Source organism: Cololabis saira, chromosome 8 (genome assembly GCF_033807715.1).
Source record: "Cololabis saira isolate AMF1-May2022 chromosome 8, fColSai1.1, whole genome shotgun sequence".
Lineage (NCBI taxonomy): Eukaryota > Metazoa > Chordata > Actinopteri > Beloniformes > Belonidae > Cololabis > Cololabis saira.
The window spans coordinates 15,532,542-15,559,264 of NC_084594.1; the positions used below are offsets into that span (position 1 = coordinate 15,532,542).

At 39.1% G+C, this 26,723-nt stretch overlaps 1 protein-coding gene across 1 annotated transcript; it reads right to left on the bottom strand.

Annotated features, from left to right (window-relative positions):
* Positions 1–7,101: 7,101 nt before the first annotated feature.
* Positions 7,102–26,054, bottom strand: ilrun (inflammation and lipid regulator with UBA-like and NBR1-like domains). Its single transcript, XM_061726876.1, has 5 exons — positions 25,811–26,054; positions 16,861–17,015; positions 16,539–16,736; positions 11,594–11,898; positions 7,102–10,054 (listed from the first exon to the last, which is right to left on the bottom strand). The coding sequence occupies exons 1-5, from the start codon at positions 25,966–25,968 to the stop codon at positions 10,019–10,021; spliced, it is 852 nt and encodes a 283-aa protein (XP_061582860.1). The 5' UTR covers positions 25,969–26,054; the 3' UTR covers positions 7,102–10,018.
* Positions 26,055–26,723: the final 669 nt, after the last annotated feature.

Genomic DNA, 26,723 nt, shown 5'->3' on the forward strand with positions numbered 1-26,723 from the left:
TTCTGGGTCTTTGGAAAGCGCCTAGAGACAACTTGCATTGTAACTATATAAATAAAATTGAATTGAAATTGAATTGAAATGATATCTCTATTTTTATCTGATACAAAAGTTATGTGTGCCAATATTCATTTACATCTCGTATTCAACAGGTTTTTCTGGAAAGTTTGAATCATGCGGATGATATCTCAGACTTTGAGAGGATGCCAAGGTTCCCGAAAAAACCCCACACAAACTCAACAAGGAAGGCCCAAGGCAAGATTTAAACCAGGACATTTTTCAGACATACAACAGAATTAACTAACGCACTACTGCACCGCACCATCCATGACCATACTGCCATAAAACATACTGTCCATTATTCGTCCATTAACTTTATCTTGTAAATATTAGACTGTATAAAAGTGTTTTTAATCAGACTTGGTGTATGGATAAAGAATTACGATTTAACTGTGTAGGATGATACTTGTGTATCGTGTATTATATTACACGGTGCAAATCTTGAGATAAGGAAATAACAAGCATTTTGCCTCACTGGAAATCTTTTCCCAGTGGTGTCAACAAAGGACCTGTGTTTTAGTTTCATGGATGATTTCATTAACAGCAGAGGCGACTACTGGAAACAGGCATGTAAATACGATCATTTTTACAGAACACCACTTCAGATAAATGACTTCTACATTGAGGGACAGGTTTTCATCAGCACTGCGTCTCATCTTACAGGATTAAAACCCTTTATTTACAATGAATAATGAGTCCTGAGCGTACAATCATGTGAAAAAGAAATAAAGCCCTATGTCAACTCTAGGGTTTGGTTTTTGGCAAAATCAAACACAACTTATCAGCAGAAACATCTCAAAACAACTCTAAAGCATGGAGGTAGAAGAGGCATCATTTGGTTTTATGTTGTGGCCCAAAAACCCACCAGAGGACTTTAGACTTACGAAGTTGGTCATGAACTCTTCTCTAGACCAAATCATCTTAAAGTAAATTATCAGACCTTCTGTCAACAACAACCTGAACACATGTTGGTTATGCAAAGTGTCAAGAAATCAGCAGGAAATCAGAATCTAAACTAATGAATAAAATCCTGCCATTACCCGGGTCCAGGCAAGGTCAAGGTCTCAACTTGGCTGAAAATGCTGTGGCAGCACATCTTAATATGCATTATAGAAAACAACTATTTAAAGTTATAGCTGCTAAAGTTGGTTCCATAAGGTGATTCACAAGGTTTACTTCACACACGGCTTATGCAATCAAGGACTAGCTTTTTGCTGAGTTAATAATAACACTGTCTGATAGGACATTTCTTGTCTATTTGAGATTATCATAGATAGATATTTTCAAGCCTTTCAAGACTTTTAATATAATATATTGATATACTACACTAAAACCTGGAACTGAAAGAGGCTGTATTGTCTTTTTCACACGAGTAATTGTGTAATTAAGAAAAGAAAAGTCCTCCTTTCAAAAACCCTTTTCAAACATCTAGCTCACTGATTTGAACTTACTGAACTTACTGATTCCCAGCCTTTCACGTATTCTGCTGTTGTACACAATTATAATTTCAGTCACTTGTTGAAATCACCTGTTGACATCAAATCAGGGCTGGGAGGCCGGGGCCTGCGTTTATACAGCATCAGCAGTTAAACTCCTTTGCCAGAGCGGCATCTCCCTCCACAGCATCGGGTAAGGGTTTGTAGTTGGTGATGTTCTGAACCCCCAGCCACACCTCCCTCAAGTTGCTTTGGATGTGGTCCTCAATTTTGCATTTGTAATCCTATTTGGCCAGGCGAATGCCTCTTTTCAGGTTTGCCCAGGCTAGCTGCACTGTACAGTTCCATGTCACGGGACTGGAAGGTGATGTTCCTGTTTCTCAGCAGGTTTCTGACCTCTTGTCATCCAGGGATTTTGGTTGGCATACACCCGAATGTATCTGTGCAGTGATGGATGTATGAGAGTACAGGTGTACTCTTTGTTGTGTACAAGCTTTCATTTCATCCCGGATTGACTACTGCAACGCACTTTTCACTGTACTCAGTTCTTGAGGTTAGACTTAGGAGGAAAAGGGTTGCATGTCTAAGGGTGCGTCCCAATTCTCCCCCTCACCCTGGTTTTGATCACTCCCCCTAAATTTTGCGCGTTCCCGTGAAGGTAGTGGTGTCCCAATTCCTCTTTTCACCTAGGGGGAGTGCATAACGAGGGCTAGGAGCTGAAAATAGCCCCTTCACAGCAAGTTATTTCAGATGCTGACTTCGCGAGCGAGGGGGTATAAAAATTTCCCAGAATGCTTTTCGTCGTCATTTGCGGACAGAATCCAAAAAAAAACATGGCGAACATTTTTTTATTTTTTAGTGAATAAAATCAATATTTTGAGTTAGTTTCTGCATAAAAATGCGTTTTGATTACATTTCTAGCGAGAAATATATATTTTACTTTCATAATATTCACTCAGTGAATGTACATAATCCCTTTTTTGTCCGGAGTAAAGGCTGTTAGGTTACGCCGTAGGCTACGTAAGCTACGCCGTAGGCTACGTAAGCTATGCCGTAGGCTACGTAACCTACGACAGAAACTAACTCAAAATATAAATTTTATTCACTAAAAAATAAAAAAATGTCCGCCATGTTTTTTTTTTTGGATTCAGTCCGCAAATGACGACGAAGCATTCTGGGAAATTTTTATACCCCCTCGCTCGCGAAGTCAGCATGTGAAATCCCTCGATGTGAGGGGGCTATTTTCAGCCCCTCGCCCTCGTTATGCCCACTCCCCCTAGGTGAAAAGAGGAATTGGGACACCACTACCCTCACGGGAACGCGCAAAATTTAGGTGGAGGGATCAAAACGAGGGCGAGGGGGAGAATTGGGACGCACCCTAAGTGTCGAAAACGAAGCTCCGTCACCAGGAAATTAGGTATGTGAAGATCCAGCAAAGGCTAAATATCAAGATTTAAAATGTTGACGTTGCGCATGTCTTTGGTGTTAAGAAACATACAATTAAATGTGTTTTCCAGTAGAAGTGGCCTGGAACAACAAGGAACTGACAAAAGCATGGTGATAACAGGGGGTTCTTGAAAGGTAAATTCAAAACGTACATATCTCATCTTTACTCTCCAATGGTACATTTATCTATCTATATATAAGAACTTTACACGTTCTCTTATGTCAGTGTCATCATTCTCTTTGGAGGAAGTCTGTTTCTTCTTCATCTTCTCAGGTTGTCCTGAAGCTTACTCCTAGTTATTTCCAACTGCTGCCTCTGAAGTTTAAACATTTCAATGCATATGGCTTTTGCAAGTAGAACTGGCATGCATCAGAGCGGGAAGGTCAGCTCGTATCTTTCAAGGTGCTTTTGGGAACACATTTCAATGCCTGATGCGAACTCTCGTGCTAAGCGTTGACTACTTACAATCAGATTTCTCAGGGCGCTTATTAATCTTCTAATTCTTTTTTCCGTTACAAGACGTAAGCCTATAATGAAGTCTTTTATTTCTAATGCTAGAACTCTACGTTTGAGATGTTTAGGCAGTCTTAACGGATTAAGCGTGAAATATTACGAGGGAGTGGGCAAACTGCGTCAAGACCTCTCAGTGGCAGAGTGTTTGAGGACACACCAAACCAAACTGAGTCTTGACACAATGCTTTCATTAGACAGTTTGTTATGAAATTGAAATTGAAAGTGAACATAAACATTTGTATCTGCATAAACATACATCAGTATTAAAGCATGCATGCATACGCTTCTTAGGGATCCATAAAAATAAAGAAAACACTTTTCTATGATGCACATAAAGAAATTATCTCTCCATCAAAAGTCACTATGCATTATAGTTACAAGGGTTGTTTTGCATAAGAAAAACAAACGAGCAAAGATTAAGATGAGGAAAAATGTCTATTTGATCTAGGCTTTCACCACATCCATTCCTTCAGCAGAATTTGCATGGCAGTTGAGGCGCCGTGTAAAAAGACGCTAAGAGGCTGGAAGCCAAGTGCGAAGTCACATTCAGTGCACGCAGATCTTGATATGAGTGATGATTGTGCAGGTGTCCCTACTGTAAACAAATGTCACTGACCCACCTACGTTGTCTTAGCAGTGTCAATAAATGCTTTTTAGTTGGCCTTAGCGCGATCTTTGTTCAGTGCAGGAATTTGTTTTTGTCAGGATAGGTGTGCTGTCAGTTATCTCTTTTTGTACTGTAGTTGTGACAGCTATTTCAACGGTTCGGAAAAGCAATGAGATAAAATAAAACAAAAAAAGCTGAATACTGAGATGTGTAATCCCCTCACTTCCTGGTGTCGTCAGGCCACAATAATAAATGACCTGTAAATGAGGTCAAAGACGGGGCTTGAAGTGCAGTGGTTTGAGTTGGACTGTGTTTTTTTTTCTTTTTTCCTTTGCAGATTAACCCTTTTCTTTAAGATACTTGTTTTCACAAGAGCAACAGTCGCTGCTCTTCACTGATCCTGATGTTTGTCAAGGAGCCTGTTCACTGTCCCTATCCATACCGAAATGGATAACGTTCCAACACTTAGAGGAAATAAAGAGCTTCCTTAATAATTGCCAAGTGAGAAAAATTACTTGTAAAGCTCTCTTTTTATTGCTGTATTGCTGCTTTCACCTGTGGAAATGACCTTTTTCTGTTTGTTTTCCTTATGAGCTCCTGATGCACCAAGACATCGTGTCACGGAAAGTTCGGCTGAAGTCGCTCATCATTTACGATGCCTGCTGTGTGTCCCCGCCCAGACAAATAAAATCTCTAATCTAATCATGTTTATAATTCGTCCGGTGAAGATTCTCTACTAACCAGATGGTGTCCAAAAAAGCAAGGCGGCTTCCCGTCTCCTATTGCGCCTTCGCAGTTTTGTAGTCCCACTGCACGACTGTAGAAGAGTCTCAATTAAACATTTGGGGGTTTATATTAAATATCTGATTCTGAGCCGCAAAATAGCATCTCATTGCTCTTTCTTGGTGCAAGACAGATACAGATCTTCTGATTTACATTTCCCAAACTGTGAGGAAGATATCGTTCTACAGAATGACTTGAGGGCAAGGAAATGCACTCTACAGTTTGATTTACAGTACATTTTTACCAACGGAAAGCTTTGCGACACCTGTGTTCATTCATTTCCTTTTTGAACCCTCCTCGAGCTGTAGGTCTGTTGACCTGACAGAAATGATGGGGAGTCATCAAACTATTGACACAAGTGCAATGAAAGATAGGAGATGTGATAGGTTTGCAGAATCCTTGCTAAGACAAAAGTCAATATTTGTCTTCAGTTACCAGTCTTTGTCTGCACATGCACTGTTTGAGCTGATCGCCTCAGGGCTCAGCTGGCAGCCTTACAAGAAAAACATACAGATGCTGTGTATCTGCTTATCAATATGTGCCCATACGGCCGTCATCTAGATACAAGTACAAAGGTTTAACATTCATTTAATTTCAATCTAGTGAAAGTTAAAAGAACAAGAGGTATCTTTTATTAGTAAAATTATCTGTAGTTGTTCATGAAGCCAAAGACACTCACACACACAATAAAACTCTTTCCACAGGTAAAACATAACACCTGAATTATTTGGAAGTTTCCTTGATACTGAATCATGAGAAGAGTCAAATATCAGCAAACAAAGAGAGTAATATGAATATTTGAACATCTACTAAATTGACACCATATACTGTACTTCTGTGGAAATAGTTGTGTGTGTTCTGAACGGTAGACAGATGCGTTCCTGTGAAAAAAAATATATAGACGCACCGTCAAAGGTTTTATGTATCAGCACATGACTGTTAAACAAAAACATTGGATCTCCAGCAGATAGAATGAGGTAAATGTGTCCTCAGATAGATAACGACGTGTAATGTATCATTTTTTAACAGAAACTTGGCTAGAAAGTAGAAGCAGTTCTTTAATGGTTACAGCTTCATAGAAATGAAGACGTAGGTGCAGATAATCAGATATCAGATAATATAAAAGCAGAGATTGTGGACAGTTTAACACAATGCCAAAAAGGAAAGAAATCAGAAAATGAACATTTCCAAAAAAGTTGGAGTCCATCATTCAACCTTAAGAAAGATTATCCATATTTTCGGTGTCTGGAATGATTACCACCTTAAAAACTTTTACAATTGTAAGCCTGCAATTTTGTTTGGGGCAGCTAAAATCTTTCAGTGAACTTTCAGATTCTCAGGGTACTGTGACGTCGCCACAGACCAAGATCAGAGTATAATTATCCTGTTCCCCATCTTAATTTCCACCTGATTTCAGCTTTATGCTGCACTTCCTGTAGTGCCTGTGAGTGACGTTGTGATGCTGACTCCACCCCCTTCAAACAGCTGCCATGAACCAGAGCTGTAAAGAAATATTTGAAAAGGGGTCTTTGGCATTTTAACATAATATGTCAAAGACATTCTAATAAAATTGGGAAATCGAGGGAACTTTTGGGAAAAAGGGCAAAATACAGTAGTATATCTCCTTCAAAGTTCATGAAAAAACTTCAATTTCCCTTTTTTTTAAATTAAAGTGAGATAGTTGGTGTCTGCCTTGCATGCCCTGCAGGTGATGGTGGCCATGGGGCTGTAGGTTTTGGAAATCAGAGAGGAATTTTGATGGGTAAAATAGCTCATAAGAATGGGCAAATATTCACCATCTAAAGAAACTCAAATCCCATAAAGTGTACGGTGTAAGGTTTGAGTAGATGCTATATTGCGGATTTTTACTTTTCAACTTTAACATGGCATACAAGGTTGAAAAGAAAATTATGCTAAAGTGATGAGGAGTAAATATATCTAATGTAGCATTTGTTAAAGTGAATTCCTCTCTGGTTTTTCAAAATAAAATAAAAATGTTATTCTTTGAAAGGATGTACTTCAAGTTCACATGACACAATGCAAGTGGTTGGGAAGCCACAATTGTTTTTATGTCTCGTTTCTGGTCACAACTAAAATTACAGAAGGTTTGAGTATCGCCATGACGATGTGGGTGTGTTTGCAGTCGTCAGCATTTGCACGTAACCGTCTTGGTGTGAACTGTTGCTTCTCTTACTGACAGATTCTGTCAGTGTGCCTGCTCTTGTGTGGGGCTCATTTTAAAAAGACAACTCACATCATCGTTTCAGTGTTAATTTAATCATAAAAATGCTCAACTATAGAGACAGAAAAAGAAGCTTCATTTTGACAATTTCTCTTCAGATAAATGTGCTATCTTAGGACTATGTAAACTTTCATCTCATCCACTCAACATACCACCCATCCTCTTGTCCATACATAGTCACAAACTAAAACTAAAGAAAAAAAATTTAATAAAATCCAGCAATATTTACACTCAACATCTCACACTCATACGACCAGCGATCCCAGAAGAGGAATGCACACAAAATAAAAAGTAAAAGACTGTTGTGACTGGAAGAGGCAATGGAGACTAGTGCATACTGTTTGGGAGGAAATGACTGAAGACGAACTGAAGAGAGCTGCAAAGCAACAAACATAAATGCTGGTGACTTTTAAAAATGAAAATAAAATGAAATGGCAGTAAACTGACTTCAGATTTTAATAAATGGAATTTAGATGTTCATAACTTAGAGAAAGATTAAACATGAAATAAGAACTTGGTCATGTTAGTATAATCCAGAAAAAAAATATGGTACTATTTTTGAGTTCTAGCAACTTTTGTCCATTTTATTTTTGAGCCAAAAATACATGAAGAAAAAAAAAAAAGAAAGAAAGTCACACACATAATGAACATAAAGCTTAAGTAAAACATTATGTGTGACAGGAGGCATCATTCACGTAAACAAAATAGCTAAACGGATCTTCATTTTCATTGCTGAGTCATCAAACTGGTGTTTTAGCAATACATATTTAAGTTCAGATGCTGAAACCATCAAGAATAACCAACAGAGAGTTTTGGAAAATGCTGGTGTGTAACAATCCCCCAATGCCAGAAAAATAAAAACCCTCTTCTTCAGCTCATCAGAGGTGGTGGACAACATAGTGCAAATAGCAGTTACCTGAACACCAGTGCTGCCAACACTGATACAAACTGGTAGATCTCAGATGATTTACCACCTTCAAAATACAATTTACAGCTTCTTTTTACCGGGATCCAAGTCGTGAAAATGTTCAGTTAGTTATCTAATTTTTAGCACCACCTACTGGCTGCACACGGGATATTTTTAATCTGCAGTAGACAAAAAGACATCAAATAAATAACATCAGGGTAGACGATAAATCAATTCATCCAAATGGTGCAAAAATCATTTAAAAAAAAAAAGAAAGAAATACTTTTGAGGTACAGATCTATTAAAGCTCTCTCAATAATGACGTTTATATGTCAAGTCACCTTTTACCCAAGTAGTATACACCATTTCATGTCAGTTAAATCCATAGAGAAAGCATCGACATACACACGCACGCATGTTTATATTCAGTACACATACTGTAGACACGGACTCAGAAACCACAGTCACTCACCAGGCAAAATAGATTTAGATGGCTTTTTCAACCCTTCTTCAAACCTCACTTGCTCAAACTCATTCACAACCCTTCAGCATCTATTTAAAGCGAAAACCCACCCTAAAAAAAACACACACTTCGTCCCATGCAGTCTGAACGAGGCGCCTGCAGAGTGGGAAGCTTCAGGACAACCGGCACAAATTAGTGTCATGATTCATGGATTTCATCTGTGAGAGAAACGGGGTTACAACCGTTACATTGGCCTTGACTTTTATACCTCACCTGAAATGATATTCATACATCAAGATGGTGGATTTCTTAGTATAAAATCAGTTTGTGATTAAAAATGTTTCTCTTTTTACTAATCTTTATTCCTCAAAAAGACAAATAATCTAATTAAATTCCTGTCACAAACAGCCATCCTTTATATATTTGTGCAAGTATTATTTAAAAAAAAAAAAAAACAACAAAACAATATCCTTCAGTTCGTAAGTGTTTCTGGATTTGGCTCAGCAACTCGGTCTCAAGAAAAATCCCAATCCGCATTTCCAGAGTGAATACTGGTGGTCTAACTCATCCCGACCGCAAGTTCTCTTCTTCTGAATTATACAAAAAATTATTGACGCTAAAAATATGTCCAGTGTTGAATATTTGGCACCCAGTATTTATAACTGAAACACAATCAAGATCTGCAAATTAAGAGCCAATGAGGGGCTCCAGCTCTGTATAAAGTTACTGGAGGACCTGGAAGCGTGAAAGCTGCAGTCCAGCATTAACTGTTTAATCAAAGAACGATCCAAAGAGGGAAACTTAAATGAAGCCAAAGCCAGACAACACCAGCTGATAAAAGTCAGCTTCAATGGTTGTAGTTACCTGTGCAGTGTTTGTACACTCACAGGATGTGACGGTGAGAATTTTTAACATGGGTGCCCGGATTACTCCGACGACATCGTGACGGGACAAACTAAGAAATTATCTTGTTATCACAAATCTCATCATGTAAGGCAGTCGTCTAAAAGCACTTCGCCAGAATATCGTTACGAAAAATGCTGTGGTGGATAATTTGGCTCAATTTGAGTTTAAAAGAAAAAAATAAATCACTTCTTAAGACTTGGAACAATATATGACGAGTTCAAAGATCTGAACTATACTCTCCGATTCTCAAAATAAGCAAAAACCTGGGCAGGAACCCCAATAAGAGACCGTTTTCAGATGGACATGGGGATACCCAACTGTATAAAGATGGCTTAGGGGGATTTTCTATTTAATTCAGGATGTTTTACAGTTGAAATGAAAGATAGTTGTGTATCCATCTTTAGGGGTTCAGACTCTTCAATAAAGCATTCACACATTCAAATCCGGGCGTTGATGTTTCACTGTAGCAGATGTGATCCATCACCTCAGTCAGCTGTGTTTCTGTGGAAAAAGGGCCGTGGGTTTTGGGAAGAGAGCGTTGTCGTAAGTCAATAGAAAACAAGTGTTCTTCCCCTCCCTCCAACTCTGCTGCATTTAAGGACTCCAAGGGTGTTGAGCTCATCATTCACCATGAGGAGGTGGGGAGTTTCTGTCATTCTAACTCTTCCCAAACGGATAGGGACCGTGAATACCCTGAAAGAAAGAAAAATTACAGAGAGGACATTACTTTATAGTGAGAATGGCTTTTACTGTCAAGTGGTTCTCACTAGTCTTGTTCAACCACCACAGAAGAGTTTGAAAGTTTGGTAAACAGTTAACATAAGATCAGACGTGATGTCACTGTGTAAGATAACAACGGCACTGGATATTTAAAGTGAGTCACGCCAACAGATCTATTGTAAATGTATTCGTCCCAGGGAACTGATGCTTCTGTAAAATAAAAACTAGAGGCCGTTCAGGGACAGTAGAGCCTTCAAGTGATCACTGGAAACCAGGTGCCCCTGCTATCTGCTCTTATTTTGTCTTTTAAGCAGAGACAAAAAAAAAAAAAAAAAGGATAGATTTTACTCAGAAACTCTGCCAATTAATTTGCACACGGCATCGGTCAGCAGGTGACGACGCCTGAGCCTCAGTGGTCCCTACAGGAAGTACCAGGCCACCTTTTAACTGTTCAGTATAATGCAACGCATAATAATTGCCATCAAAATGCAGAGGAAAAAAAAAATATCCTTGATTTCAAACTTTATTTAAAACAAAAAATAAATTAAAAAAAAAAGATTTGTAGGATCTGGGACTGTAGCACCCTATAATGTAATAATTAATAAAAAAATGTAACACCTGAAAATGTAATAAAATTTGCACTTAACTCAATCGAACATGTAATAAAATCCAATAATGTAATAACTTCACCAATAATGTAATAAAATATCCTGACTGATATTGTAATAACATTTTTACCGATAATGTAATACCTTATTACATTATTGGGAATTTATTACAGTTTCAGGTGGGTCTTTTTTTTTTTCCAAAACTGATAATGTTATACTTGACAGATAATGTAATATATATGTTCATTTTCAGTCCAGAGTTCTACATTTTGTGTTTTATTAATCTAAGAATGTTGTATACACTGGATTTGAAACACCCGAATGACTATTGGCTTAAATTGCAGACTTTGAGTACCATGTAATAAATTCCCAATAACGTAAGGTATTACATTATTGGTAAAAATGTTATTACAATATCCGTCAAGATATTTTTTTACATTATTGGTGAAGTTATTACATTATTGGGTTTTATTACATTTTCGACTGAGTTAAGTGCAAATTTTATTACATTTTCAGGAAATTATATAGGGTGCTATAGGGACTAACATTAAAGTTTAAGCAGTACTACATGCAAACCTTAAAGAACACTTTAAACATGCTCCAAACTGTTGCACATCGTTTCTTTTTTTAAGTGTTTAAACAAGGTTTGTCTTGAACGTTCAACAACTTTTTAAATTTAGTTGCATTACCTTCATTGTAGTATGGATACTCACAATGAATATATGTCGCATAAGTACTGATAGCAATTGTGTTTGTCATTAATGGTCCGGTCCAGAACCACAACCAGTTTAGCATAGTTTTCTTAATACTCGTAGTATCTTTAAATATAACCCCATCTTTTACATTAAAGCATCTCTGCTGGCCGATCAAGGAATCAACAGCCTTGTATATTCGTGTAACATACCTGGCCGTAAGTCACCATGGAAAGATTGGTTTGGAGACCATTCGACGGCCTATTTACAGCATTGTGGGACAGTCCGTTCTGGTCCTCCTGGATTGCCTCTTGCGTGCGTTCCCAGGCTCCGCCAGGACCTCTGATGGTGTCGTCAGTGGCATCGTGCTTGTTCTTCTGAGGTGAGGCGAAGGGATTGAAGTCTCCCTGGATATTGCGTTGGGGTTGCGTGTTAAATTCCGTCTCGAATGAAGAAAGCTGTTGAGTCACGCCGAGGAGACCTCCGACTTCGACGCTAAGAATCACCCAGATTACATCTACAGGGGGGAAAGAGAAACAAATAAAAGGTTTTTAAAATGTTTTTATTAAAGAGATTCTTCCTGGTCAAAACTCCATACTTTTTTTTTTTTTAATAGAATGATGTTTGATAGATGGTTTTAAAGTGTTATATTTTGACTGTGTAGTCATGTGTAAGACAAATTATCCCACGGATCCATTTGATGTTGTTACATTGCAAACATTAACCCAAACAGCAGAAGTAATTTATTTAAAAACTTAGTACAACCCTCAACTCAGTGGGTAGTAAACCACCTTTAGCAGCGATTTAACTTGAAGCGATGGATTTTCTTTGATCTCATCATTCTCACCCTGTTGTAGAGAACTTGGATGCTTTCGTTTTTACAATTTTGCATCATTTTATTGAAATTGGTGCACAGGTCTCCTAAGGTTCCGCCCCCGTCTTTTCAGTCAGATTGAGGTCTGGACTTTCTCTTTTATCCATTTTGATGTGTTTGGGATCGTTCTCCTGTTGCATGACCCAGTTTTGAGCCAGCTTTATCTCTCAGACAAATGGCCTCACATTTGACCATGATTTGATCACATGATCCACTCGTGGAGTGTACGGCCTCCAGGTCCTACGGCTGCAAAACAAGTGAAACATCATCCTCCCACGGGTGATAGGGAGACGCCGTTTGGTTTCCTCCACACACGGTGCTGAAACAAACATCTCGTTTTTTTTTTTTAAGTTTTCTCAGGTTCAACTTTGCAGACTTCTGTTGTGCTGCCGTATAGTTTTAAGAGAAAAAGAGGTTTTCTCCAGGTAACTCTCTTCCAAACAAGCTGTACGTAACTTTATCTGTATTGTTATTTCACCAACTTCAACGGTTAATATTCTAACTGAGACCAGAAGAGTCTCAGATTTAGCTCCTGGGTTTTCTTTTACACATTACACCGTTTGACCTCGTGGCCAACTCTCTGGGACATCTAATCCAGGGAAGATTATCAACCGTCTCCAGTGTTTTCTACTCGGGAATATTCTTCCTCAGTGCAGAATGATGGAATACAAGTTGCTTGGAAGTGAATACTGCAAAAACTCTAAATCTTACCAGGAATATTTGTCTTATTTCTAGTTAAAATGTCTCATTTTTAGTCAAAAAATCTCATTACACTTAAAACAAGAGTCATTACCAGAAAAATTACTTGTTATTTGACAATTTTCACCTGTTTCAAGTAAATTTTCACTTCAAATAAGTATAAAAATCTGCCAGTGGCACAAGATTTATCTTCTCATTACAAGCTAAAAAATCTTGTTCCACTGGCAGATTTTTCTACTTATTTGAAGTGAAAATTTACTTGAAACAGGTGAAAATTGTTGTTTTTTCCAGTGATGAATATTGTTTTAAGTGTAATGAGATTTTTGACTAAAAATTTGACATTTTAACTACAAATATTCTTGTTAAGATTTTGAGTTTTTGCAGTGAAACCAACAATTACTTCTCCAACATCAGTAGTGTCTTAACCCAATGTTCCAGAGCAGCTGCTTTTAAACAGGGTTTTCACAGTTTCTGATAATCTATTGATTAAGAGTAATTGGCTATCAGTAACAGCAGGGTACTAACCCTCTTGGGGTACTAACTAGTGAGGAACATCTTGACGCACTAGGGTACAGGAATGTATGTCCATTTATCAGTTTTAATACAGCAGAAACAGAATTGACTTACTGATCCAGATTCAAACCACTTCTGTCTGGAGTTCTCAGTTTGATTGTTTTGAGAATGATTATCTTGCTCACACCGAGCAGGAAAACAAACCTTGAGGTCATGTTAGGATGACTAAAGCATGTAGGCGTGGAGGGACACTTCAGGGTTTAAGCTTACTATGCTTCTGCGTTTTTGGTTCTTATCAGTTTCAGTCTGTTCATTTTCCACCCAAGGCTGTAGTTTCCTCATCTGAAGACATATTCAAAGATTCTCCTGGTCTTTATTATGTCCTGATTAACTTCAAAAACTAAAAAGGAGAGTCTACTTTTCTTTTTCCACACCTGTATTTGGAAGCACTCTGGGTTTTCACATTCAATTCTTTTCAATATTTGTTTGGAACGCAAACAATTCAAGAACGTCAACTGTGAAACTTTTTTTTCTTGATTTAGTTGAATTTTCTCAGGTGTTTTTGTGAAATATCCAGAGATTGCAACAATTCTTTACAGCACTAGATTAAAGGTATAGTCTGTAATCGTATTCAAAAACATTTATTGTTATACTGGGTGAAATGGTCATTCCATTCTGAGAGTAGCCAGTGAATAATGTGTTCAGAAAAAGGAAAGAAAAAAATCCGACCTCTCTGACAGCTTTAATCCTGTAAAAACTCTGACCAATCTGTTTTTTGTGCACCGATTGGCACGGATTGGTCAGAGGACCAGAGGATTGGCAGGGGGGAAGAACCAACCAGATGCCTTCATTTTAAGTCTCGACCACGCCCCCCTCTGTCCCATGCACGCACTCGTCACGTCGAATGTTACGGCTCGCCCTGCTAAAAAGGCTAAAAAAAGTAAGCCAAAGTGCGATTCTGCGGCGCAGGTTGTCCGCTACTGGGGGTCTGCCACGGACCGTTGGGTCCGTGGGGATGGAGGCGTCTTCATCCCGGTGCGGGTGGCGGTGCGCTGTGGTGCTGTATAGGCTCTGGAGCCACAGCGACGCGCACCATTCTGCGTTGGTGTAACGCGGAACCATAAATCAGCCTTCAGTGTGTGCTCTGTGTGCTGTTCTGAACACTTCTCTGTTGTGCTCCTTTTGCTTGGACGTCGGGTCCCTCTGCCGAGACACAACTTTTGCGGTATGCGTTCATTGTTGTGTCTAAAAATGATGCGCAGTGCCCACCCAATCAGAAACGGTACAGATGTTCTGTGATATTTTTTTTAAGATTTATAAAAAAATAAAAGGATCCCCATAACTTTGATTGGGTGGGCAGGACGCACGTTTGGGTGGGCACAGCCCACCCCTGCCCCCCCCCCTAAAACCGGCCTCGCTTACAGGTGAATGAGACATGGGGTAGTTTTGTTGAAAATGTGCTGTCCAAAATGTCCTGGAAAACTCGACTCCTGCAAATGCGCGTTCCCCAAAGTTTGTGGGGGCGTGGCTTTGGACGGAACGCTGACGGGAGGGGGATGAGGAGGCGGGGCTTAGAGGAGGTGACACTTTAAAATCTTGCTAACTCTCCAACATTACAGACTATACCTTTAAGGGAGTAAAGGCAGCAGCTCAACTCAACTCACACCGTGGCGTTCGTCTCTTTGGAGTTCTTTCAATAACTCTGGGCCATCGTGCAAGCCTAAATCTGGACATAAATTACACTCAATAATCCTTGAAGTACTTTATTACAGTACACAACGGCATGGGCTATAATGATGAACCTAAAATACTTTAATTTCCTCCGTCTGCAATTTTGTTTTGAGAGTTGATCCCACTTTAAGCGCCACTTCATCGTGACTCATGTTGAACTTGCCCATATTGCTAAAACACACAGATGAGGGTGTATAACTTATCAGCTAAATGGTTAGCAATACGTTGCCCGAAAAAAGGGAAGGAAAAAAAAAAATTCAATAATGCTGGTTTGGACTGTCAGCATGGTGATCCTAACAGACCTGAGAAGAAAGCAACAGGACTTCTTCTCTTAGTTATTGAATGTTTCACCTTTCAATATGCTTTTCAGTTCATTTCATTAATGTTTGCAAGTCTATCTTTGTAATAACAGAAGTAAAGTCGCTGCTAATGGTGCATTCACTGAAGAATGGGAAACCAGAATTTCTGTCCAACTGATAAAACAAAAAATAGTTGAGAAATAAAACTAAAATTTGCTTTTATTAGCAAAGCAAAAGCAGAAGCACAGGAGTTTTACTTGTCATTTCTGAGGTGCATTTATAGTTTAGGTTGGGTGGAGTTAAAGGTGGGGAAGCTGGGTAATCCTACTCTTAGCTGGGTCAGTGATAGTTTGTTAGTTTTTTTTATATTTTCCCGAGATTTATGACATGCCTTTGGTAAAAAACCGCAGAGACACAGTAAACGACTCCTCGTTAATTTTTAACTCTTCCTTGATGCAGCTGGTTTTGGGAGGATGGAGTGAGTAACTCCTCTCCGCTCCTCTGCAGGCTTCGTTTTATTCAAGATCTGTTCTTCAGCTTCAAGCTACGATGCAAATGTGAATCTGGACACAATTTATATAACTGACGCACGTTATCACAATATAGTTGAGCATTCATTAGCGAGCCTGGGTGCTCGTACTCACACGACAACACAAAACTGATAATATCATAATAATGGCTCACTCTTTCTTCAATAACTTAATTTGGCCACAGACAGAGGGTACTGATCCTTTTTCTAGGTTACTCATCACTAATGTCCGCGTTCTCCAAATTACAAGAAACGTATTTTAATTTTACGTTGAGGAAAGGTGGAGAGTCTGCACGATTCTACCCCGGGTGGGCTTGGTGATGAATTAAATCTGAATCAAGCATTTTTCAAATGCAAACCGCCTCAAAGGAAAGTACATAGCCAAGTTTAAGAGCTGGTGTTCACATCAGATGCCCAAATATAACTTTGATTTATTTTTTCATGAAATGTCCTATACATAATTAAACCAGACCATATCAGCTCATCATAGATGACACGATGCTGTTTCATACCTCCGTAGAACAGTCCGTTGGATGTACACATCCTCCACTGGCCCTGGTACATACCGGGATTCGTGGGACTTCGCATCTGCACACTCACATCTGTCATTTCCTGGGGGTCTAACGACTTCACCATAGCTGTGTTTACATGCCCAAACTGATCCCCGCCGATGTATTTGAGACAAACCCCAGGCGGCCACGACTCTGCACCTAAAAATGAGAAAGATATAAACACAGAGTCAAGGAAAGAACACAAGTTTACGGCGCCAGATGTCAGATAAAGATTTAGAAAGGCGGCTGAGCCGAGAGGAAGGTTAAATGCAGTGCCGCGTACCTGTGTTTTGTATCCTCCACGTCTTTGTGAACAATGTGTCTGGAGGGACCGACTCTCCTTCCCCGATTGTCACATCTTCGACGAAGGACATGGATGGGGTTTTGACACTGGGGCTTTCAAAGTCATAATACGCACCAATAGCAGCCTGCAGATTCCTGTTCCAACATAACAAGGGTCACCATTATTCAAACAACTCTAGAAATGACTTTCTGAATCCCAGTTTTGCAACATCTAGAGAACAATCTGTTCAGTTCTTCGTATTTGGATAGAGCTTGTCTTAATAATTAGGTTTCACAACACCAATAAAAGATATTTGGCACGTCCAGGGAGCTTGAACTCTTATCTCTCATAAAAAATAAGAAAAAGGTACTATTTCATCATATGCAGAGCCCATTAATTTGATTTTATGGCATTTTGGGTGGAGAAGGGACCATAACTCACTTCTTATCCTCTTTAAACACTGACTTTGAAAAGAAAAAAAATACCCAAACTAATTTTACATACAATTAAAACTGCTGCTTTGTTACATTTTACATCCCGTTCTTGAATGACTCGTCAACCTCAATATCTTGGCCAGCTTCGTTTCAGCTTTGTTTCCAGATATTCACTTAGATTAAATAATCAATATTGATGTCAGCTCGCCATAGAAATTCATGGTGGGCCGAACAGACTTTGAAACCCACTCATGTTTTATATTTTATGATCCAAAAGAGTGAAATCTGTTGGATTACACTGTGGGCACTTTCAGATATATTTTCAGGCTCTTTTTACAATCTAGAAAACAGATGGAAAACATTAACAAAACAAAATAAAGAAAATAAAGCAACCTTTCTAATAAACTGTTAGAAACTTTCTGTGTCAGAAGTTACAATCTCTGCTTCAACCTCATACTGATGCATCAAAATAAGGAAAATGTTTGTGCAATAAAACGGGTTGAGACATTATCTGGCAGCAGATGTCAGATATTTAAACAGGCACTGCAGCAAGTTTAGCATCTCATTTACATAATAGTGGCATAATCACAACAGACAAACTTGTTTAGAAAAGGATCAAAACAATGTGGGACAAAGTAGTTGCATAATTGTGAATCTGCTAAATTAACTGAGCGTTTATTCTGGGTAAATTCTTTTGAAGAGTTTGTTGGACATAATCCCTCTCATTTTTGACAAGAATAGCGAAATATGGTGTCACACAATGTCCATTAGTTGACAACTTTCATTTATAATGTTGGTCGGACAAACAATTTTTCAACCTAATATCCTCCAATTAAATAACATCAATTTTTAATCAACGCTGTATGGTTAACGTTCAGATCCGTTGGCCACGATTACGTTCCTAAAGGCTTCCTTCAGATGATTCAGTGAGAGTAGGGCTGGGCGATATATCGAGATTTTAATATATATCGATATATTTTCAAACGTGATATGGTACGAGACAATATCGTTTATATCGATTAAAAAAAAAATATATATTTTTTTTAATGATTTTGATATAGCTTATTTTGTGACAAATTGACTTGAATGTTTTATTTTAGATTTGCACACATGTTTTGTTATTTGCACAACTGTCAACCTCAGTAGAAAAGTCTGCCTGTTACTGTCTACATTGTATTAATTGCAGAGTGTATTTTAATTTCATTGTTATGCAGGAAAGGGATATTTGTTTTATTTTATTCAAGAAGCATTTTTATTCTATATATGCAGGCAGTTTATTTTTATTTCATTTGTTTTATATTATATATATATATATATATTTATTTTGATATTGTGCAGACCTCTGTTAATAAAGGTACCTGTGTGACATTTGGCACGAGGCATTGTATTAAAACTGACTGTTTTTTTAAGGGTTTGCCTCAGAAAAAAATGAGCTAACAGAAATGCTATGCTATAATGCTTTGGGGGAAACCCCAATTATGGCACAGAAAAAATATCGATATATATCGAGTATCGCCATTCAGCTAGAAAATATCGAGATATGACTTTTGGTCCATATCGCCCAGCCCTAAGTGAGAGTGAATCAGAGAATAAGGTATGTCACTAAAACCTTCATACACTGGGAGTTCAAATATACACGGGTGGCCCTTGGCTCTATTTACATTTGTTAACATAATATCAATAGAAAAAAACAATCAAATTTCTTTCCACTGAGTGCAGGTTTGTCAAGATTGATGAAGTCCTTCTGCAGTAACGATGGCAACTTTGCTAAGGCTGCGGTGGTCACCAGTGATTTACACCGGCAACGTGCTATCCATCTCTTTTGAGTACATTGTATCTGTCAAGAAACAGAGGGAGTGGGGAGAAATATGGCAGAGAGAGAGCTTGGCTTGCACAATTTGCCTCTGATATTGAGGATGGCTAGTTGCTCTTTACTATCCAATATAGAAGAGTAGTCTGTGTCCATAACCCCACAAATGCAACACTCTACACCACTTCTGTCCATGCTTTATTTCTGGTCGTATAAGATGGAAAGAATCAGTTTTTCCTCTGCATTGGCCCCTTGACACTTTGATTGGCTGACATTTGCATTGAAGCCTGAAATGGGTGAACTTTTCTCAACTTCTGATGTGAGCTATGTTTCCAAAGTGATGCAATGTACTGATAATACGGTTCACCAATGATGTCACGCCAATCAGTCAAAAAGTTGGGCTTTGCCTAATTTTATTCAAATGAAAGTGTCCAGGTGAAATCCAACTGAAGCAGAAATCTTTCTCCACACTATTGCATTTAATAGACAACTTCTCCTTAGGTCTCATGCAGAAGAATTAAAACAAGAAAGAAAAAAGGTTTACAGGAGAGATATTTTTATTTAATAGAGTTATCTGGTTTGATTTGTTGGTTTATGCCTTAAAACAAAGTAGCAAAATTCAAAATGAACCCTGGATGTAGATGTAACTTAAAATCTTGAAGTACGTTGCTCAGCGAGAAAGTAAAGAGGGTGGACTTCCCAGGGATTCCCGAGTGACCCATTACATATTTCAGTGATAGAGTTGTGACATGACAGATCCCGAACTCACCAACAGCTATTACTTTATTTTCTAGTATTTTGTGTTATTATTCATATACTGTATTTATATTTATATACTTTTATGTTATTACGCTATTTTTTGTCTTTAGTCTTCGTCTTGAGTTTTGTTCTTTAGTTTGTAGTATTTGTCCTGTCTTGGTTTATTTTTGGTCTTATTCTGTTTTTATCTTGCTTGCTTCTTGCATTGTTGCATCATTACTCCGTTGACCAATGTCATTGTAATGTTGTTGTTTTATTTGAAAATTCCAATAAACAGATAATAATAATAATAATACATTTTATTTGTATAGCGCTTTTCAAGGCACTCAAAGACACTTAATTACTTAATTAATTAAGATTGTGGAAAAAAAAAGAAAGTAAAGAGGGATGCGTCTGACAGGGCAGGACAGCCGATGTTCTTGTGCCGAGCGCAATGTCCGATACGGGGTTTAAAAAAGCAGGTGCGGACCCTGAAGTCACTGTGGGAGGGTGTCACCGATTTGCCTTAAGCAGCCTCAGGTAAGCCGGTGTGGGCCAACGAACGGAGGTGTGCGGTTTTGAGTTGAACAAACACCAGATGTGCCGCTGCGTTATGGACCTTTAGCAGAGGTTTTACTGTACAAGCTGGAGGGCCAGCGAGGAGGTCAGTAGCCAGGCTTCACAGGAAGCATCCGCCAGTCACACCAGACTGCAGCTAGACTTATACTTGTTTGTATAACTAGCAGGAAAAACCTGATTAATTGATCATGGAATGCCAGAAGCCCCAGGGTGAAATCTCAGGGTCCGACTCTGATGCCGTTTACCTTAGCTGGCGACGGGGGTCGGGACCAGTGTTGTGCTACTAAAAATAGTAACTAGTTACCATTTCTAGTTACTTCATTAAAAAGTAACTCAGTTACTTAGACCAAAAAGTAATGAGTTACTATGAAAAGTAACTTTTTAGTTACTTAAAAAAAATAACATTTTAAATGCTCCCCTCTAGCCTTCATTTCAGCATGGTACTGTATGGATTTGCATTGTGCATAGTGTTCTGCATTCTGATTGGCTAAACAGTCTCCCTGCTTCTTCACTTCCTGTGTCAATAACGTTGTTCGCTTAGCAACAATGCTGAGAACGGCCAATGAGCTTCAACAAGCAGCTCAAGAACGGGAGCCTTTGATGAATTGTTCATTACAGTCTCAGATATAATCCATGGTGGCATGTCGGTTTATAATAATCTTTTTGCCTAGAAGAAAAAAGAGCGACAACAACTATCCATAACCATGTTCTTCTCTCGAAAACACACAGCTGTACCGCTGCTTTAGAAGAAAAAGACGCTACAGAGCGAGTCAGGATGCAGCGGCTCAGAATAGCAGTGAAATACGTGCGAGGCGGTGCTGATCTCCGCAATTCGAAGCCTTCTATAATAATTGTAAAAAAAAGTTGCTACTTCGTGGATTTCACTTATCATGGGTTCTTTTTGGAACGTAACCCCCGCGAAAAACGAGGGATTACTGTAATGACAATATCTCCACATTGCGAAACTTTCCTTGCTCTCTTGGATCGCCATGACCATGATGACCATGATGTTTTTGAATGCACACACACTACGTTTCCTCTGGTCTCCGCGTGTGGGGGGAAAAAAGCTTCACTGTAGCTGCAGAAATAACGGAGTAACGCACCGTTTGGTAACGGTAATTGAGTTACTGAATTTAAAAAGTAATGCATTAGAGTATTAGTTCCCGCAAAAACTAACGGCGTTACTGTAATGCGTTACTAAATAAAGCAGTAGTCCCAACACTGGTCAGGAGCAAACTGATTTCAAACTTTGCTCTTGTCGTGTTATAAACTCTGGATTCATTCAGATTTCCTAAATCCCGTTTCAATGGACAAAGTCCTGCAACTGTGACGGTAGGCCAGGGGTGGGCAACTCTGGTCCTCGAGGGCCGGTGTCCTACAGGTTTTAGATGTTTCCCTGCTTCATTACACCATGATACAGGTTACTGTGTCGTTAACAGAATTGTGCAGACCTTGATCACAAGTTGATGATGATGATTAATTAGAATCAGGTGTGTTAAAACAGGGAACACTCTAGGACACCGGTCCTCGGGGATCAGGGTTGCCCACCCCTGCAGTAGGGTGTCATCTTTCTAGTACAGGAGTCACCAACCCTGGTCCTCGAGAGCACCTATCCTGCATGTTTCCCTGAATTAACACACCTTATTCTAATTAATAGTCATCATCATCTTGTCAATTAAGGTCTGTACATCGAAGACTACGTTTACATGCAGTCAAAATTCGGGTTATTGCTAATATTCCGGTTACTGAAACATTCGGAATATTACGTTTACATGGTAATTAATCATTCGGGATATCTTGATCAAACCAGCGACGCACGGAGAACATCATGACGCAATTACCGTCATTTCCGCTTCTTCGTCCTGTATCCAAATTCAAAACAAATGCTGCTTCGCGCAACTTCTTTTAAATCTCGCTATCCCGGCACTTTCTACCGTCTACAAATGCCAAAATGTTCATATCCTCCATTAAATTTATAAAATGATAAATCTCCTCCTCACTCCAAAAGTGTGGTGTGGTCCTGCGTTTCTCCATGTTTAGAACTACGTCCTGGACTCAAAAGACCAAGATTCCTTGCGAACAGAGCATGCGGAGAAAACAAATTCCTGTTCCGTTTGGCGTTAGGCATTTACATGACCGAATATTCAGGGTTTTAAAAGGAGTTACCCCAGAGTAATATTCGGGTTTTTAAAAACCCGAACATGAGCAAATTTGGGTTATTCCAAGGGGTTATTGGTGTTTACATGGCCGTGCAAATTCGGGTTATTGGCGGGTTTTAAAAGGGTTATTGAGTGCATGTAAACGCAGTCAATGTTGATGACAAAGCTTCTTGTATCACGGTGTGCTGAAAGGAGTGTAGCATCTAATGGCACTTTTCCACTAGTAGGTACTCAGTCCAGACTCGGTTCGCCTCCACTCGGTTTTGCGCTTTTCCACTAGGGGTTTAACGTGCCGATTAGATACTTTTTCTGTAACTATTCTGCCGAGGTTCTAAGCAGCTGAGTTGGGCTGAGTCAGGCTGTATCTGACATCATCACACTACAGGCCACCGATTGGTCGGGGGGTTGGAGTCAGACGTCTGAGTCAGGATGTGACATCAGGAAAGAGCGACTCTGGTGGCAGCTTTTTGTTCAGGTGCAGATGTTCATAAACCTGGTGGCTGAGGAGAGAATTAAAAAAGGGATCTAGACGGGTGATAACGACGGGTCTGTCACTTTGTAGCTGCTCGCGGCTACCAACGACTTTTCAGCAGCACCGAGACGAACTAATAAAAATTAAAAAGCGTTGCCGCTTGAATCTTCTCTCACTCTCATTTTTTTACTTGATATCGAACACAAGCCACAGACCCAGTAGCACATCCATCATCTCCTCCATGTTGTACATCTTTAGTGTTCTCTTCTTCGTTTGTGTCACACAATCAAATGCGTCACAGCAGCTTCACTCCAACCCCCCAACTTTTGCTCCAGGTGCTGAATTGTTATGGAAAAGAAACCAGGCCGAGTTGAGTCGAGCCGAGCTGAAATGAGTAGAGCCGAGTAGGTACTAGTGGAAAAGTGCCATAAAACAGGGGTGGGCATTCCTGGTCCTTGAGGGCCGGTGTCCTAGAGTTTTCCCTGCTTTAACACACCTGATTCTAATTAATCATCATCATCAGCTTGTCACCAAGGTCTGCACAATTCTGTTAACGAAACAGTAACTAGTATCATGGGGCAATGAAGCAAGGAAACATGTAAAACCTGTAGGACACCGGCCTTCGAGGACCAGGATTGGTGACCTCTGTTCTAGTACAATGCTGTGGAGTTCAGATTTAAATGCCTCAAACCAAGTGATTTTTACCTTCTCCTCATCTTTTGATTTTTTTTCTTCTTATCTTTAGATGAAATCTAACCAAATCCACTGGCAGCTATTATCACTTTTTTATTTTTGTCTTCATTTTAAATATTTTATCATTTTATCTTTATATGGGTGTTTGGCTTTTGGGGTGTTTGATTTGTAAATGAGAGTGCTGTGTGATTGAGATGGACATGTCAATTTGAATGAATGAATGAATGGTCTTTATTTCGTTCATTGTACAAGTTATTTTACAAAACAAAAGGAAAAAAAGTAAAATAAACATTGCTTTTGCCGAAAAGGTGTAGGCTGAAGCCGTAGTTTATAGTGCCTACCCCTTTTCTCTTGTGATCAGCTTAAATCTGAAACATTAGCATTAATCCGTGGAAATAAACAATGCATAAAGAAGACAAAAAATAAATAAGACAAAATATAAAATTGACGTTTCACATTCTAGAATGTTTTTGATAATATACTTTAGTTATAGTGTTTTATATTTATTTACAATATTTTCTTTAAACATTTTCTTAAACTTGTAGATAGAACTGCACATTTTTAGGTCGTTGTCACAATTATTCCATATTTCTCTTGCCTTAATTGATGTACATCTCTTTTTAATATTTGTTCTTTTTGTCGTCATCCGAAACATGAGTTTCCCCCTCAGGTCATAGCGGGTTTCTTTTATTTGGAACAAATCCTGAATGCAGTTTGGAAGCAGTTTCTGCTGGGCTTTAAAGGCGAATAAAACAGTTTTCTGCTCTACTATATCATAGAATTTTAGAGTATTATATTTAATAAAGAGATTACTTGTTGGTTCATAATAGTCAGATCTATTAATTATCCTTAAAGCTATTTTCTGTAATAAGAAAATAGGGTTTGTATTTGTTTTATAGGTGTTACCCCAATTTCCCCGAGGGAACCTCGCAAAGGGATTAATAAAGTCCTCTGAATGTGAATCCCGGTGTGCTGAAGCAGGGCAGCATCTAAAACATGCAGGACAGTGTCTTGTGTTATTAATGCTGATGTTACTGTTGCTGCTTCAAGTTGTTTCTGTTTTCGTTTGTAGCAATTGTCTGTTGTTTAGCTTATGTTAACCTGTGTGTGTATGTATTTTAGCTTAGTTTTTTACCTTTTAATCTTTATTCTGATATAGCCTTTTTATTCGGAAATGTTTTATTGATTGTATCTAATAATTTTTTATTTTAGGTTGACTATTTTTACACAGTCCAGGGACAGCGGATGCAAAGTAGCCTTTTTGGCTAATTCCGGCACATTTTACATTTGTTTAAATGTGTTATTAATGTGCATTCTCCCTGTTATCTAAACCTTTAAATAAATAAATAAATAAAAAGACAGTAGACCTCGAGGACCAGGGTTGGTGACCTCTGTTCTACTACAATGCTGTGGTGTTCACATTTAAATGCCTCAAATTGAGTAATTTTTTTTCTTCTTCTCATCTTTTGATTTTTCTTCTTCTCATATTTAAATGCAATCAAACCAAACCCACTGGCAGCTTCTCAACCAGCCACTAACCACTACACTAAACTACTAAAGACCACCAGCACCACTGTGCACAGACAGTTACGTCACCAGACGAGCGTGCAGCACCTGGTTCTGCATGTTATGTAACACATGCATCAAAACAGAGTTCCCCCTGCGACCAGCGTCCCTATTATTGTCACAACCACTTGTTTTTCACCCTGTTGCACTCCCGAGGCCATTGCAAACTTTACCTTTACACTTCCGTTTGCGCCACTGAAATCCCAGCAAGGGTTAACCTCCATTTCCCGTAATAGTAGGAGTCAAGGCTGATTTATGGTCCCGCGTTAAAACGACGCAGAGCCTGCGTCGATTTAACGCGGGACCATAAATCAGCCTTACGGCGTAAGGCTCTGCGTCGATTTAACGCGGAGCCATAATTCAGGCTTCAGTGATTCACTCCATCACTGACTCCCTCTCCTCTCCCTTTCCCTGTGATTTCTCCAGCTTGTTCCTCCTCTTTTTTTTTCTCAGTGCTTTTTAAGCCCTGAGCGGAGGCCGTGCGGGTCCCCGGACTCACCAGTTGGTCATGTCCAGGAAGAAGGCGCAGCCTGCGGGGTTGAGCTGGAAGCCGAGCAGCCGCTGGAACTCGGAGATGAGCACGTCCTTGTCCGTGGTGCCCATGCAGCTGAACTTCTGCATGAGCTCCGCGTCCACGTCCATGTCGGCGGCCTCCATGGCTGGCCGGGGGTCGTGCGTGGGCTCCTCTGTCCCCTCTCAGAGCAGTGCGAGGCCGTTTCCAGCCATAACAACAACACCGCCAGTGCGCATGGCAGGAGGCACGAGTGAGAGGGGAGCACGTTGTTTGACGCCGCGACGCCGCCTACGTCACCGGCGACGTCATCTGTTGCTATTTGAGAGATTGTTCTGATTGGTTGGTCCCGAAAAAAAAAAAAAAAAAAAATCACGCCGTTCATTCAGTTCTCCCAAAAAAGTTAAATACAGGACTGTCTCAGAAAATTACAATATTGTGATAAAGTTCTTTATTTTCTGTAACGCAATTAAAAAAACAAAAATGTCATACATTCTGGATTCATTACAAATCAACTGAAATATTGCAAGCCTTTTATTATTTTAATATTGCTGATTATGGTTTACAGTTTAAGATTAAGATTCCCAGAATATTCTAATTTTTTGAGATAGGATATTGGAGTTTTCTTAAGCTGTAAGCCATGATCAGCAATATTAAAATAATAAAAGGCTTGCAATATTTAAGTTGATTTGTAATGAATCCAGAATGTATGACTTTTTTTTTTTTTGTAATTGCATTACAGAAAATCACAATATTCTAATTTTCTGAGACAGTCCTGTACATGAATAATACATCATTAGAAGATGATGTTTAAACCTAGATCCAGAGCTGGGTAGAGTAGACAAAAATTGTACTCAAGTAAAAGTTCTGTTCCTTCAGAATAATATGACTCAAGTAGAGG